The sequence below is a fragment of the Anopheles merus genome, chromosome 2L (genome assembly GCF_017562075.2).
Source record: "Anopheles merus strain MAF chromosome 2L, AmerM5.1, whole genome shotgun sequence".
Lineage (NCBI taxonomy): Eukaryota > Metazoa > Arthropoda > Insecta > Diptera > Culicidae > Anopheles > Anopheles merus.
The window spans coordinates 20,046,865-20,061,302 of NC_054083.1; the positions used below are offsets into that span (position 1 = coordinate 20,046,865).

General features: G+C 44.9%; 6 protein-coding genes across 6 annotated transcripts; 1 reads left to right on the forward strand and 5 right to left on the reverse strand.

Annotated features, from left to right (window-relative positions):
- Nucleotides 1-165: 165 nt before the first annotated feature.
- On the reverse strand, nt 166-1,670 carry LOC121593519 (retinaldehyde-binding protein 1-like). The gene is made up of 2 exons (XM_041915906.1): nt 904-1,670; nt 166-819 (listed from the first exon to the last, which is right to left on the reverse strand). Exons 1-2 carry the CDS (start codon nt 1,627-1,629, stop codon nt 565-567), a joined length of 981 nt encoding a protein of 326 aa, XP_041771840.1. The 5' UTR covers nt 1,630-1,670; the 3' UTR covers nt 166-564.
- A 1,051-nt stretch (nt 1,671-2,721) lies between these two features.
- LOC121593325 (alpha-tocopherol transfer protein-like) lies at nt 2,722-3,969 on the reverse strand. The gene is made up of 2 exons (XM_041915582.1): nt 3,210-3,969; nt 2,722-3,130 (listed from the first exon to the last, which is right to left on the reverse strand). The coding sequence occupies exons 1-2, from the start codon at nt 3,933-3,935 to the stop codon at nt 2,876-2,878; spliced, it is 981 nt and encodes a 326-aa protein (XP_041771516.1). The 5' UTR covers nt 3,936-3,969; the 3' UTR covers nt 2,722-2,875.
- Nucleotides 3,970-4,542: 573 nt separating this feature from the next.
- On the forward strand, nt 4,543-5,688 carry LOC121593331 (retinaldehyde-binding protein 1-like). Its single transcript, XM_041915588.1, has 2 exons — nt 4,543-5,334; nt 5,412-5,688. Exons 1-2 carry the CDS (start codon nt 4,612-4,614, stop codon nt 5,643-5,645), a joined length of 957 nt encoding a protein of 318 aa, XP_041771522.1. The 5' UTR covers nt 4,543-4,611; the 3' UTR covers nt 5,646-5,688.
- A 943-nt stretch (nt 5,689-6,631) lies between these two features.
- On the reverse strand, nt 6,632-8,052 carry LOC121593360 (retinaldehyde-binding protein 1-like). Its single transcript, XM_041915631.1, has 2 exons — nt 7,307-8,052; nt 6,632-7,248 (listed from the first exon to the last, which is right to left on the reverse strand). Exons 1-2 carry the CDS (start codon nt 8,021-8,023, stop codon nt 6,988-6,990), a joined length of 978 nt encoding a protein of 325 aa, XP_041771565.1. The 5' UTR covers nt 8,024-8,052; the 3' UTR covers nt 6,632-6,987.
- Nucleotides 8,053-8,821: 769 nt separating this feature from the next.
- Nucleotides 8,822-10,617, reverse strand: LOC121592537 (clavesin-2-like). Its single transcript, XM_041914067.1, has 2 exons — nt 9,298-10,617; nt 8,822-9,199 (listed from the first exon to the last, which is right to left on the reverse strand). Exons 1-2 carry the CDS (start codon nt 10,027-10,029, stop codon nt 8,939-8,941), a joined length of 993 nt encoding a protein of 330 aa, XP_041770001.1. The 5' UTR covers nt 10,030-10,617; the 3' UTR covers nt 8,822-8,938.
- A 953-nt stretch (nt 10,618-11,570) lies between these two features.
- LOC121593104 (retinaldehyde-binding protein 1-like) lies at nt 11,571-13,784 on the reverse strand. Its single transcript, XM_041915176.1, has 2 exons — nt 12,400-13,784; nt 11,571-12,316 (listed from the first exon to the last, which is right to left on the reverse strand). The coding sequence occupies exons 1-2, from the start codon at nt 13,138-13,140 to the stop codon at nt 12,083-12,085; spliced, it is 975 nt and encodes a 324-aa protein (XP_041771110.1). The 5' UTR covers nt 13,141-13,784; the 3' UTR covers nt 11,571-12,082.
- Nucleotides 13,785-14,438: the final 654 nt, after the last annotated feature.

Sequence of the window (14,438 nt, forward strand, 5' to 3'; positions counted from 1 at the left end):
AACCAGTCAGAAATCATTTGGCAAGCCTCAATTTAGGGGCAAGCGGTAGGTGGTAGAGGAAGCGTTACATTTGGAGCGGAGCTTTTAATAGTCTTCGTTCAAGTAAGATCCATAGCAATAATAGGGGATTTTTCAAAGTTAGAAATGTATGTCTTTAATGGAATATACAAGTTTATTTTGGCAATTTTAATCTACAATAATTTGCAATTAGAAACGGACGAACTCATCCGTGTTGGCGGTCGTCTGGAAAAATCGAACACTGCGTCCAAGCATGTGCTGATAGTGCCTGTAGGTCATCCGTTGACCAGTTTTTTGCTGTTGGATCATGCCGGTCCCTGATCTAGCTAGGGATGCTGATGTTGAGTATACGGTCGTCAATCAAACTGCATAATCGGCTTTCCAACAAGTGGGTCAAAAGATGTGGCTCAAATTCTGAAATGCAGTTTTAATCGAATGACTAATGCGAGATATCCCCATAAATCCCCATTTTATAAATTGATGAATTCATTTTTTATTATTCTCCAAAACTTGTTTTAAAACATGCAACCATTCCTTAAAACACCTCTAATTCATGGTTAAACGTTTAAACATGGCACCGGCTGCAATCTCATCCGGCGTAGTGCCCTCAAAGTTCCACCGCGACGAATAGTAATCCAAATCGATCTCCATCTGATCCAGCCCGAGCACCACCTCACGCTGATCCTCCATACGTTTCCACAGAGCCCGATTTGCCAGCTCCAGATCGACCGTTCCGCCGTACAATGCAGGCTTTAAGGGAGCTTCAAAATACTTTTCCATCTCAGCTGCCGTTGAAAAGCACTGTGTGAAAAGCACATGATATTTGGAGTGAGAGCTGGAAAAAGCCCGTTAAGTTTGCAATAAACGAAATCGTTAAATACTTACGCTTATTTTTTCCCGCATCTTCGGGTTCGCGAACGACAGAAACGTATCGATAACGGAGCTACCATACTTTGGCAGACCCGCCGAATGAATGTCCGCATACCGGACGGGGTACGTGTGGCTGTACGCATCCATCATGATCTTCAAATCGGTCGTACTCCACTTCTCAAAGTTGGCCACCGTGCTGCCCTCAAAGTCGATCAGAACGTGGCATCCGCCAACCTGGAACTCCTCGCACTCGAGCATCGTCTCCATGACCAGCGCCATAAAGCGTGCATCCTGTGCGGGGCTGTGCTTTTCACCATCGAAGCGACTGAAGCGCGAAAATCCCACCATCCGTCCCGCAGCGTCCCAGCCGAGCAACGTGAACGTACCGCTGTGGAAAATTTCCTTCATGGTCGATTCAGTGCAGTCAAGATTTTTGAACCAACTTGGATACAGCTCGCGAACGGTAAGATAGCGCTCCAGCGCCTCACACGCCATCGGTACGGAGAACTGACGGAAGCGAAGGAATCGGAGCAAGAACTTGGCATCCGTGCGACATTTGAAGATGTAAGGGTTTTCCGCGATCCAGTGGCGCATCTCGGTAAGAGCTTTCTCACGTACGCAATCATCTTCTCGGAGTTCCTCTTTGGCCAGCTCACGGTACAGAGCTGGCAGAGTGAACTTGTACTCGTCGTACTCCTTGGGGCTTTTGTTAACCGAGTAAGGCGCGTGAGATGGGGCCATTTTTGAGGATCGATTTTGAAAACACTTCACCAAGGTGCCAAGGTGTGAACGATACTGGTCGTGTATGGGATGCAACCGTTTGGAGGTAAGCTCCCGAATGGTTTGGATTTGTGGTGGAAATAATTATCACTTTTGTTGTATGATGCCGTTTGACCTCAAAATGAGATAATTGCAAGTGAGATCAGTGTACAGCTTATCAATTGCGAATTTTCATCAAATCCTGCATTCTTATAGATTCAAGTTTTTTTTTTAATTCAATTTGTCTTATTTTTATTGGTGTATAAAAATTTTTGAAAATACATTTGGTAGCATAGTTTCTAATGGTCTACGCGTCTTTTGGTTTCCTGCTCTTTAGAGTGTTTACTCATTGATTTGGCAGTAGCCTTTCTAAGGTTTGTGAGGTATTTTCAGTGATTCTGAATTTTAGCTTTTAGCTATTTGAACGCAGGGGAAGCCCTCATTTTATAGATTCAAGTAGGGCTGTAATATGTAGAATGTTTAATCGAATGTCATTGTACAAAGGAGAAAATAAATAAATCGACATAATTTAAAAAAAAATAAAAAACCGGCTTGAAATGACAAGCTTACACTCATTGACTCAGACAACCCATCAATATTATCGAGGTCAACGATATCCATAAAAATCTGAGGACTTTCTGAGAACAATCAGGCTAGAAAAATAAGAAATTTTAACACTCCATTCATGAAAATGAAAAGAAGAAATATTTTTTCAAAATCTTTGCCAGTTGGGAGTCAAAGGTTGTCCGTGCTTGTAGGTATAGAACGCATTTAACAATTAATTCACCGTTCGTCAATTACAGCCGGAACTATTCTAAACGGAAAATACAATACTATATACAGCGGAAAAAATCTAAAAATTTACCCAAATCTTGGGTATACTTCCTATTAGCTTGGCCTTGCTTCCTATTGATCTACGCCAGATCTGAATAAAACATCTGAAGGGATAACATGTACCAAGAATTGTTAATTTTCTGATTAATAAAATACATGAAGATTAATGAAATAATACATTTATTTCTTTTAAATAAAATGCTTCTTCAAAAACATTCCTCGAAGTGAGACACCTAATAATTCAGAACATTTTTATTTATTAATTCCTATCGAAAGCGTTGTCATGTTTAATTTCTCAATTTCGAATATAAACTTTACCTCTGAAGCACCTCAGAAGAATACTATTGACATTGTACATCGGGATACAAACAGTTACAATGCTTCGGAAATTGTCTCATTTGATGTTCAATTGTTCCAACATAGCTCCTGCAGTTGCCGCCTCAGGCAAAACTTCCTCCGCATCCCAAACCGACGTATAATGGTCCACATCAATCGCCATGCCATCGAGCCCGAGCACGATCTCTCGCTGCTCTTCGATGCGCTTGCGGAACGAACGGTTGAGCTCCTCGAAGTCTACCGTGCCACCGTAAGTGGTCGGTTTGCAGACAGGCTCTAATCGTTTCTCAAGCTCCTCGATCGTTGGATAGCACTGAAAGATAATAATACCAGCAAAGTGTTAACAAACAGCGATCAAAAAAATCAACCACCCGGTACTCTTCGTCGCTTACGTTGATCTTTTCTCGCAGCTTTGGGTTAGCGAACGAAAGAAACGTCTCAATAATTGGTACGGCCTGCTTCGGTAGCTTTGCTCCGTGAATTTCACCATACCGCAAAGGGTACGAGCGGCTGAACACGTCCATCATGATCTTCAGCTCGCTCGTGCTCCACTTGTCAAAGTGTCCGACGGTGCAGCCCCGATAGTCGACAAACACCTGACAGCCACCGATCTGGAACTCTTCCCACTCGAGCACCGTCTCCAGTATCAGTGCCATGTACCGAGCGTCCTGCGACGGGCTATGCTTTTCGATGTTGAACCGACCGAATCGAATAAGGAACGCCGCCCGGCCCGCACTGTCCTGGCCGATGTAGGTGAATGGTTCGTAGTCTAATATTTCCTGCATGATGGGATCGTTACAGTCCAGCTTCTTGAACCAGCCCGGGTACAGCTCGCGAACGGTTAGATAGCGCTCCAGCGCCTCACACGCCATCGGTACGGAGAACTGACGGAAGCGCAGGAATCGGAGCAAGAACTTGGCATCCGTGCGGCACTTAAAAATGTAAGGGTTTTCCGCAATCCAGTGGCGCATCTCGGTGAGGGCCTTTTCACGCACGACATCATCTTCCCGGAGCTCCTCTTTGGCTACTTCACGGTACAGTGCTGGAAGAGTAAACTTGTACTCGTCATACTCCTTGGGACACTTGTCCACTGCAAAGGGAAGTTGATTAGCTGCCATGGCTTCGGGACAAGTGAACACGTTGGCGGTAGAAGTGAAACTGTTAAATTATTCGAACAAGCGAAAGACAAATCGATGTGGTTTATGGTAGCTTTTGCAGGTTTTGAAACATTGGACATTGGAAGAAAGAGAAAACGCCAAATTATCAATAAGGAGATAAAGTAAACAAACAAAATGTTTGTGTGTTTGTTTATGCGATAATGTAGTTTCATTATGGGTAACGGAATCCGGGAGCATCAAACAGCATTATCAGTACCGAAAGGCAAAGAAACTGCAGGAACAATGCAGGGCTACCAAAATCATATGTTTCTTGTTAATTCTACTGCGCGTGTATTTATGTTCTTATCACACAACGCCGCACATTGATAAGTCATAAACACCTTCAACAACTTTTTGTGCATGATAGCAGCAGCCAAAATATGGACCAAAAAATGCACCTATGCATTGATAAGCAAGACTGTTGACCCTTGCCAAATGCAACTCCAATCTGCCGTGTTGCGTCTGTAATCGCAGCTCCCGGTCATTGGGTCAAGTTGTTTCGCGAATGTGTGAGATTTTGGTTTAGTTTGAAACTTAATGTAATAACAGGTAACGTAGGCGCCTTGGTTCAGTTTCGTTTCGGACAGCAGAGGAATTACATCGCACCCACAAGAAACACCAGAAACGGTACATCAACATGTCGAAGTTTGCGGCCTATCCGGTGGACAAGAACGTGAAGTCGTACGACGAGTACAAGTTTACGCTGCCGGAGGTGTACCGCGAGCTGGCGAAGGACGAACTCCGCGAGGATGATGTGGTGCGTACCAAAGCGCTGGCGGAGATGCGCCAGTGGATCGTGAACAATCCACACATCCGCAAGTGCCGTATGGATTCGAAGTTCTTGCTGCGTTTCCTGCGCTTCCGCCAGTTCTCCGTACCGATGGCGTGTGAGGCGCTGGAGCAATACCTGACGATGCGCGAGATGTATCCGAGCTGGTTCAAGAACCTGGACACGAGCAACGACAAGATGAAGGAACTGTTCAACTGTGGTGCGACCTCGATCATGGGCCAGGACAGCAATGGCCGTACGGTGGTGTTCTTCCGCATCGCTCGCTTTGTGCCGGAGATGTTCGAACCGCCGGTCGGTGGCATTTTCATTGCACTGCTGATCGAAGCGATGCTCGAGTGGGAAGAGGTTCAGATCGGTGGTTTGCAGGTGATGGTGGACTACACCGACATGGATCTGAAGCTGTTCGAGAAGTGGGGCTCGTCGGAGTTGAAGCTCATCATGGAAGCGTATACGCGCTGGTACCCGATGCGCTACAACGATACGCACGCGGCCAAGCTGCCCAAGAAGGCGCTGCCAGTGATTGAGAAGATTCTGTCCTTCACCAATCCGAAGATTCGGGAGCGCATTAACGTAAGGAAACACGGAGTGAAAATGGTGATAAAAGACGTACGTTCAGAGATGGTAAAAACATATTTTTCTTTTAACAGTGCTACGCTAACGTCTCCGAGATGGAGAAGCACTTCGAACCATCGATGGCACCGAAGGGCTACGGTGGCAACGTAGATCTGGACGGGGAGCTTAATCCGGCAATGTGGAAACGCATTGAGCAGCAGCGAGATGTCATCCTGGGACTGGATCGCATGGAGATCGATTACGATTACTATGCACCGATCTGGGACCAGCAGAACGCGGGCCTGCTCGGTGAGACCCCATCTGCTTGAGGGAGAATAGCTTGCGCAAGAATAAAACGCTAACATTCTATTATTTTTTGGATTTGTTGTTGTTGCTGTTTGATATCATATTTTGAGATTTTTACATAGAGTAACTATTAGTAACGTGTGGATGCGATCGGTAGTCCGTTCACACGCACATCGTCTGTATCTTGATAAGCTGTAATTGCTTCATTCTCTAACACCATAGCATTAGGAGCTGCTTTACGTGAGCAGTACCTTCATTAAATTCTAATTATTGTCACGTCACTACACACTCTTGTGTCACTACACTTGTGATGAAAAGGGAAGAAATTGTTAGAGAAATAATTCGCTTTTACATGGATAAATTTTACTAAATCACAGAACAAAAGACAATTCATACTTTACTTACTTACTTATCGGGCGCTACAACAGCTTTGTGGTCTTGGTCTGCCTCAAGAGTGTCCAAAACCACTCATAGTCTCGACTGCCAAAAAGATCAAATCATATTTATCTAAAATCTTCGAATCGTTTCACCCCATAATTGAAGAACAAACTAAACAAACGGAAGTCTTATTATGTTTGGCTAAATTTTTATTATTTTCATGGCTTTTCAATTGATACCCTGAATCCGCCGCTCTTTACTGGCATACTTGTGGAGCGCTTTGTGGCATGACGTTGATTTTGAATTTTGAAATTACACAGTGGCGGATTTAGGGTATCGGGGGCCTTAGGCCGTAAGATGATTTGAGGCCCCCTGTAGATGGTGAGCGGGGTTAGGAGATTCAACAGTTTACAATACTAGTAGGTGTTGTTAGTTTTCAACTGAAACCATAATATTTCCCAAGATCCTAGTGAAAGATCGTCAACCACCACGCCGGTCTGGTGGTACAATCGTCAATTCGTACGACTTTACAACTCGCCCGTCATGGGTTCAAGCCCCGAATATACCGCGCCCGTACGTAGGACTGACTATCCTACTATGGTAGCAATAAGTCACTGAAAGCCAAGCCCACTTCACTAGTGGGTACAGTCAAGCCTTGACCGACAACGGTTGTTGTGCCAAAGAAGAAGAAGAAAAAATGAAAGATAGTGAAAATTGTTTCCATATCAAGATTAGATCAGTTTTCCAAAATATCATGATTTGTTAGGTTTGCGAAGTTATTGAAAATAGGAAAAAATAACTAGTAGAGACATTTGTACCAGCAACCATTGTGTATTTTGAATGAATCAGGAAATATGCTGTGTTGTTTAACTCGACAATTATACACTAGGTTAGTAGCCTCTAAAAATCATAAAAATCACGTTAACACTTAATTCACCAATGCTCAAGTATCATAATCGTTCACCAAGTATACTTTATGATAGACATTTAATCCACATCAAGCTTTCTAAAGGTTCCCATCGCTCCACTATCTATTTCGTTCTCGGGCGCTTCGTGGTGTTTCCAGAGTGAAGTATAATTCGTCGTATCAATATCCATTTCATCCAACGCCAGCAGCACCTGCCGTCTGTCCTCTAAATGATCCTGGAACCGTTGATTGAACTCCTGCAAATCACAGACACCGCCCCACTCCTTGGGTAAAAGTGTCGATTCGCATCGCTTTGCCATTTCCTCGACGCTGTTGTGACACTGAAATAAAATGCACGATTATTTTCAATCACTTGGCTGTACGTTTCATAACACTCACTGTGATGCGATCCTTTAACTTTGGGCTAGCGAACGTCAGCAGCAAGTTTAGTAACGAAACAGCAAACTTAGGAAACTTGGCACCATGCACCTCACGGATCCGTATCGGGTACGAGCGGTTGATCGCATCCATAAACACCTTCATGTCCGAAACGCCCCAAATGCCGTAGTGCTTTAACACTGAGCCAGTATAATCGATCAGCACCCGAAAGCCACCGATCTGTAGCTCTTCACACTCGAGCAGGGTCTCGATCAGCAGCACCGTAAAGCGACCTTCCTGCAGTGAGCTAAACTTGTCCACATTGAAACGGGCAAACCGGAAGAGGATCACCGTCCTGCCCTCGGCATCTTGGCCGAGCTTCGTAAACACACCGTCCTGAAGCATTTCTCGCATTGCGGGATCATTGCAATCAAGATTCTTAAACCACTGCGGAAAGGTCTCACGCATCGCAAGGTATCGCTCCAGCGCCTCACACGCCATCGGTACGGAGTACTTTCGGAAGCGCAAAAAGCGCAACAGAAACGACGCATCCGTTCGGCACTTGCGTATGTACGGATGTTTGGCAATCCACTCCCTCATCTGCGTCAACGATTGCTCCCGAATCTCGTCGTCCTCGCGGAGCTCATCCTTTGCTAGTTTGCGGTACAGGTCGGGCAGGGTAAACTCATACTGATCGTAACTTTGCGGGCACTTCTCAACCGAGTAGAGCTTTTCCATCGTGACAAAACAGGCTGCTTTACTATATCGTAGCTCGATCGATACTGAAACGAAGCTCAGCATCATCTATCGTGATCGTTGAAATCTCTTGGGAACCAGTTGTTCACGCGATAATTACACTCAATGCTTACTACCAACCAACGCACGTGTTAGTAACGCATGTAAGCGAGCAGTAGGTATACCAGTAGGTATTATAATGCTCTGTACTGTATTTGCTTCATGCAAATGAGTGCATGTAGTAGTGAGTGTACCAATAGTGACAGATCAAGGAGAACAATAATGGATGAGAGTTTGTAGTGAGTTCATTCTGTTAGTAACTAATTTAGTGTTTATTGACACTGATCGTAAGGCTACTATGGCTCTGTGAGTAACCTGTGGTAACTAACCTGTTGTGGATAAAAATCCCAATAAGTCATATATAATTGGACCTAATCAATAGACTAAGACAGACAGCATAGAAGTACCCACAACTTCCAAAGACCATGATCTGGGAATAAGTAAAGTTTATTCCCTTGGTGCTTCGATATCACTCGTTCTACAGAATGTTCGATGCATGTCTGTATTTATCCGCTAATCGCAAAAAATAGTAAAATTTCCTCTCTATCTCAATGTTCATTATAATTGACTAATTAATTGTGTTGCTAGTGCGACCAGAGCCACTCGCATGAAGGTACTTCGTCTTGGTCGCATTGATCATCAATGCAATTCTTGCTGTTGTGCATTTTTGTCAAATGTAATTCTTATCATTTTCCACAGTCTCATTTATCTTCATCAACTGTTAGAAAAGATTTGCATACTTCAATTTCAAACAAATAAACAAAAGTTTTAGCACAAAAATACGAATGGATTTATTATAACTCTATCCCATTTCTTGTGATCTTACAACCTACAATCTTTACCCTTGTATTCGGACAACTAATCCACATTCAGCTTTCGGAAGCTGCCGGCCACACCGCCCTCGACCTCATTTTCCACCAAGTTCGTTTGGCTCCACAGCGAAGAGTAGTGTGCTACATCGATATCCATATCATCCAGCGCCAGTATCACGTTCCGACGATCCTCGAGATGTTTCAAAAATTTGCGCCCCATCTCCTCCGTATCCAGCTCACCGCCGTACGACTGTGGCAGAAGCGAAGGTTCGAACTTTCCCTTCATCTCCAGCACCGTATTGTGACACTGTAAAGGTAGAAAGAAACCCAAGGCAAGCAACCACAGCAAGTTAGAACAGGCCCTTTCACACACCCGCCAAACGCACCACCAACACATTCACTTACAACTATTCGTTCCTTCAATTTGGGACTGGCGAACGTTAGCAGCAGGTTCAGAATCGAAACAGCAAACTTGGGAAACTTGGCACCATTAATCTCGCGGAACCGTATAGGGTACGAGCGGTTGATCGCATCCATGAAGATCTTCATGTCGGAGACGCCCCACATACCGTAGTGCTTCATGACGGTGTCGGTGAAGTCTAGCATCACCCGGAAGCCACCGATCTGTAGCTCTTCCCACTCGAGCAGTGACTCAATCAGCAGCGCCACCAGCCGGCCCTGCTCCAGCGGTCCGAACTTGTCCACGTTCAGCAGCTTCACGCGGAACAGGATCACCATTCGGCCCTCCGAATCTTGTCCCAGCTTCGTGCACACACCGTCCTCGAACAGCTCTCGCATTGCCGGATCGTTGCAGTCCAGCTTCTTAAACCACGTAGGAAACGTTTCGCGCATCGCAAGGTATCGCTCCAGCGCCTCACACGCCATCGGTACGGAGTACTTTCGGAAGCGCAAAAAGCGCAACAGAAACGACGCATCCGTACGGCACTTGCGAATATACGGATGTTTGGCAATCCACTCCCGCATCTGCGTCAACGATTGCTCCCGAATCTCGTCATCCTCACGGAGCTCATCCTTTGCCATCTTGCGGTACAGGTCGGGCAGGGTAAACTCATACTGATCGTACGTTTGGGGACGTTTCTCGACGGAATAGTTGTTGGAGCTCGCCGGGGGAGACATCTTTAACTGCCGAGCTTTATCGCGATGTAGCTGCGTTGCTGTCCAACTGGACACTAACAGTGGCGTTCTTTCCAACACAGTGCGTTACAGCATCTCTCGCTAAACGTAGGTTTCAATGTCATTAAACTGTCCTGTTCTATCGCCTACGGCAAAAAATTACTCATCTTGCACCGTGCGAGTGAGCGGGTTAGCACGAAAACCGAAACACCACCACCTTCGTACGGCTCCATACACGTTATTAGATTACGATGATCATGACGATACAGGCGGGTAGAACGCCAGAACCTCACACAACCATGGACTTTGAGGGCTGAGAGACTGATCAATGCTATTGCATGAGTAAGGCATCCCCCGGCCGATCTGCCCCGGGCGTACAGGGACGGCGGCGCTATCGGGTTGTCTAGGCCAAGCCGACGCGACACTGACATTGTGGTTGCGGGTGCGATGGTTGCACACTACACACGCTAACTCAAGGGGAAGCGTTTAATCGATCGAGCGCAAGATAATTGTCGGCTGCAATGGGATCGTGTGCGTCCGGCGTGCGTACCAACGTGCATTCCCACACGCTATCGACCGATGTAACCTGCTGTAACGTTCGGATGACCTGAACTAATTGCTCTCGGTGGGTTTAGAATATTATATCTGGATCAAAGAGCGCTGTATTGGAGAGAACGAAGGAGAGAGAGTATAAGAGCGGGTTATTTTGTCTGATGTTTGGAGTAGGAACAGCAACACAACAATTGCCGCAGGAAAAGGTAAGAAAATTTTGTTAATTATTCGGTATATTTCGTTAGATGATAGGTTAAAATAAATGAGAGTAGAAAAAACACACGCACACTTGAGTTGCCGGCTGTGTACTCAGGTGTCGGCGCGATCAGCATCACTCTCGCTGGAAGATGCAGGCAGTTAGAGCAGTGTTTCTTAAAGTGATCGTCGGTGAGTGGAAAGACGCAACCCATCTACCAGAGGTATTTTTACTCTTTTCTACCTTTCTCTTACTGACCTTTAAAAATGCTTGGATCACACATCACCCATTTCAATGATGTTTTTTTACGTTTTTGTCTACATCATTTTACGCACCATGTTTTTCGTGAAGCGATGCATTCGTTTTATATTGTAACAATCTTCCGACATTTGTGTGTACATTAAAACATTACGAAGAAAGTTGCAGGACGCAACAGTTAGTTTTAATAAAAAGTGTTTTAACACGATTTTAGGGGTTATCCATAAACTACGTATGTTGCTATACGGTGGTGGTAAGTTTTATCGAGGGATGTTTTTAATCAATCTGAGCCTAATAGATTTAAAAAATGTGAAAATTACACTAATTAGTAATCCGATCATAAAACTAATCTTCTATTTTCACAACAATGCAAAAATTGCATACAAAGAATGGGTTTTAAATGAATTATGGCATAAGATCGCAAAGTAAACTAGCACTCTTTCGTTAATCTTAAATAATGAAAAGCTACTACCAAGTTTAAGCTCTTTAATTATAATTGAACCATGTTCCATCGGATTAAATATTGAACATTGTTTTATTGAACATTGTGTGGTGCACTTTTTATTTGATAGCATATTACATATTCAGATTCGTGTCTCAAAAGCGGTGTAAATCACACAAAATACACACAAAGTGATTGGGATGTTCCATACTGTAGTATAATTACTTAGTAAAAACGTCTATTATACCATATAGCTTTCGCTATTCCAACTTAAACGACAGCAAAATGCCTCAGGTTAATCAACTATCCCACGATGACCTAACCAACATATCTATCCCATCCAACAGGTAATCAATGGGTACATGCACACGTACCCTACATGCGCAGATACGATCAAATACATGTAGCATTGTGAGTTTGTGTTTGTGATGATTCTAGATACATCATCACCTTTGAATAATTAATTTATCAGTAGTACCGGAATAGTACCGCGTGTACTAACACACGATACCTTATGTAATCCAATTATCTTTCAATCTCAGCAGCTCAGTTCTCTGTTGTGTATGAGTAGAGTATTTACGTAGCTATGAAGCATCGAATCCGTTAGATTAATCAATCTCCATCCCAAACTCCACATCCCCTTCATCCGACTGACGCCAAAGATGAGCGTACGGTTCCACCTCGATTTCCATCCGATCGAGTAGCAGCAGCGTGTCCCGTTTGTCCGCCAACCGTCGCTTTAAGTTGTCCGTGATCTCTTCCGGGCACGACTTGCCACCGTACTCCACCGGCAGCAGGTCCTGGTCGACACACTTCAGCACCTCATCCATGCTGGCGTGGAACTGAAATGACACGAATTTAGTTAAACTTGATCATTTACTTCAATTCCCCCAAATCCATGTTCGTGTCCATCCGGTCTACTCACGAAAATACGCTTGCGCAGCTCTTCGGCGGCAAAGCTCAGTACCAGATTGCCCAGCGCCTGGCCGATGCGGGGCAGCCGCACAATGTGCACCTCTTTCACCCGCACCGGCAGCGCGTGCACGAGACAGTCCATGAAGTTCCGGATGTCGGACAGCTTGAAGCAGACAAAGTGTCCCATGGTGGCACCGTCGCAGTCAATGATCGCCACACCACCCGCAATCTGCAGCTCCACATCGTCAAAGAACGCCTCGAACAGCATGTGCTGCAGCCGGCCGAGATGGTAGCAGTTGAAGCGGGCCACATCGTAGCAGCGAACTTTCACCAAAGCCACCATGCGGCCGGACCGGTCCAGCCCGAGCGGCAGGCAGCCGCGCACGTTCTCCACCAGCTCGCGCATGTACCGATCGGATGGGTCGAGATTTTCGTACCAAATGCGAAACAGCTGGCGCATAGTGAGATAGCGCACGAGCGTGGTTTGTGCGGCCTGCACATCGTACGCACGGGCACGCAGAAATCGCAACAGAAACAGCGCGTCCGTGCGACATCTGCGTATGTGGGGGTGGGTGGCGATCCATTCGCGCAGCAGGCGCAGTGACTCCACGCGTCGTACGTCCGTTTCGCCCAGCTCCTGGAGGGCGATCGTACGGTGCGACTCCGGCGGACTGATGTCGTTTGCCTCGTACCGGGAAGGACACTTGTCCACGGACAGTGCCGTAGCGGTGACGCCCGAACCAGAAGCCATCGTCGATCGGTGGTGGCCAGTGGGAAACTGAACGAGCTGGCAGTGCCCAACGGTGCATTGGCGCTACTAGCACGCTGCACGCTTCGCTGCAAACGCGCTTTCACTTTCTAATGCATTGCAACGACGATTGCACCAATGCAGCAGCGGTTAAGTGCAAATACAGAGGCCGTGGTTGGGTGAGTTTTTGCTTAGCTTGAGCCCCCTCTATTTTTGCGCAAAGGTGAGGCGCCAACGCGATGCTTTTGAGTGTGTGTGTGTGTGTGTATGCGCGCGTGAGTTTGTACTTGAACTCGCATTGTGTACGATGCGCTTTGGAACCGGTTCACGCAGCAAACAAGCAACATCGGTGACATAGACCCTGAAGTCTAACAACCATCATTCTCTCGAGTCCATCCAACAGTTTATCAAATGCGATTAAATGATACCCTTCTTCTAGCTATGCGATGAACTCGGACGACTATTTTATAGCTTTGTTTGAGGAAGAGTTTTTTTTTTTTGCGTTGTGCGTCCCACCATTTCGCTCTTTAAGTTGAAGGTCATTCTTGGAACGAATAATTGCGTTTGGATTTGTTTGAAGATAAACTAGCTTCGGGGGGAATTTGTTTTTTCGTGGTTGTTTTATAGTTTTAGGTTTAGCTTTTGGATGTGTGGAATCGCAAGAAGCACATCAACACATTGCCTCGACATTGGCAAGTAAGGGTTTAGTGCCAGTCGTTGAAACAAAATGATATAATACTGTACATAATACTGTGGAACAGTTGGATTAACGGAACAACACGCTTAATCACCGTTTCGCGTTTTAATTTGTATGTACTTTAAATTGGATTTTGTCATTTGCGATAACTGGGTTCTTATAATAATTTCTCTTTATTCGATGATGTATCTGTGATTAAAGCTATTCAAAGTTAGAACTTAGTATTTCATCTTTTTATGCAGAACAGTTTGCCAAACTGTTGCTAGTGTGCTACTTTTTCTCCAATAAATTGATATGTCTTAAATGTTTGTTTCATAAGATAAAACAAATGGAGGAAACTTCGAAATAATATGAATAATCTAACAAAAAAGTTATGATGCGCTTTTTATAGCTCTCTGTACAAGGTTATATAAGGTTATACAAGAAGATCTCCATTATGCTGATCCTGATCCTAAACCTTATTCCCTCATCGTTCTAAAACCAAATATAGACAAAAGCTAAGAAATACAAATGTCTTTAAATGTTCAAATAGGAAAATAAATAAATAAAAAGAGACATAAATAAGATAAGATAGAAAGATAATTAAATTTCTTAATGGACAAAT

Bases quoted from the DNA above. Each gene is read 5' to 3' on its own strand.
- LOC121592537 (XM_041914067.1), bottom strand. From the start codon at position 10,029: ATGTCTCCCCCGGCGAGCTCCAACAACTATTCCGTCGAGAAACGTCCC. The intron at 9,200-9,297 runs GTAAGTGAATGT...CTACCTTTACAG, and splicing joins AATTGAAGGAACGAATAGTT to TGTCACAATACGGTGCTGGA.
- LOC121593325 (XM_041915582.1), bottom strand. From the start codon at position 3,935: ATGGCAGCTAATCAACTTCCCTTTGCAGTGGACAAGTGTCCCAAGGAG. The intron at 3,131-3,209 runs GTAAGCGACGAA...ATTATCTTTCAG, and splicing joins AGCTGCGAGAAAAGATCAAC to TGCTATCCAACGATCGAGGA.
- LOC121593331 (XM_041915588.1), top strand. From the start codon at position 4,612: ATGTCGAAGTTTGCGGCCTATCCGGTGGACAAGAACGTGAAGTCGTAC. The intron at 5,335-5,411 runs GTAAGGAAACAC...TTCTTTTAACAG, and splicing joins AGATTCGGGAGCGCATTAAC to TGCTACGCTAACGTCTCCGA.
- LOC121593519 (XM_041915906.1), bottom strand. From the start codon at position 1,629: ATGGCCCCATCTCACGCGCCTTACTCGGTTAACAAAAGCCCCAAGGAG. The intron at 820-903 runs GTAAGTATTTAA...CTTTTCACACAG, and splicing joins AGATGCGGGAAAAAATAAGC to TGCTTTTCAACGGCAGCTGA.
- LOC121593104 (XM_041915176.1), bottom strand. From the start codon at position 13,140: ATGGCTTCTGGTTCGGGCGTCACCGCTACGGCACTGTCCGTGGACAAG. The intron at 12,317-12,399 runs GTGAGTAGACCG...GTGTCATTTCAG, and splicing joins AGCTGCGCAAGCGTATTTTC to TTCCACGCCAGCATGGATGA.
- LOC121593360 (XM_041915631.1), bottom strand. From the start codon at position 8,023: ATGGAAAAGCTCTACTCGGTTGAGAAGTGCCCGCAAAGTTACGATCAG. The intron at 7,249-7,306 runs GTGAGTGTTATG...ATTTTATTTCAG, and splicing joins AGTTAAAGGATCGCATCACA to TGTCACAACAGCGTCGAGGA.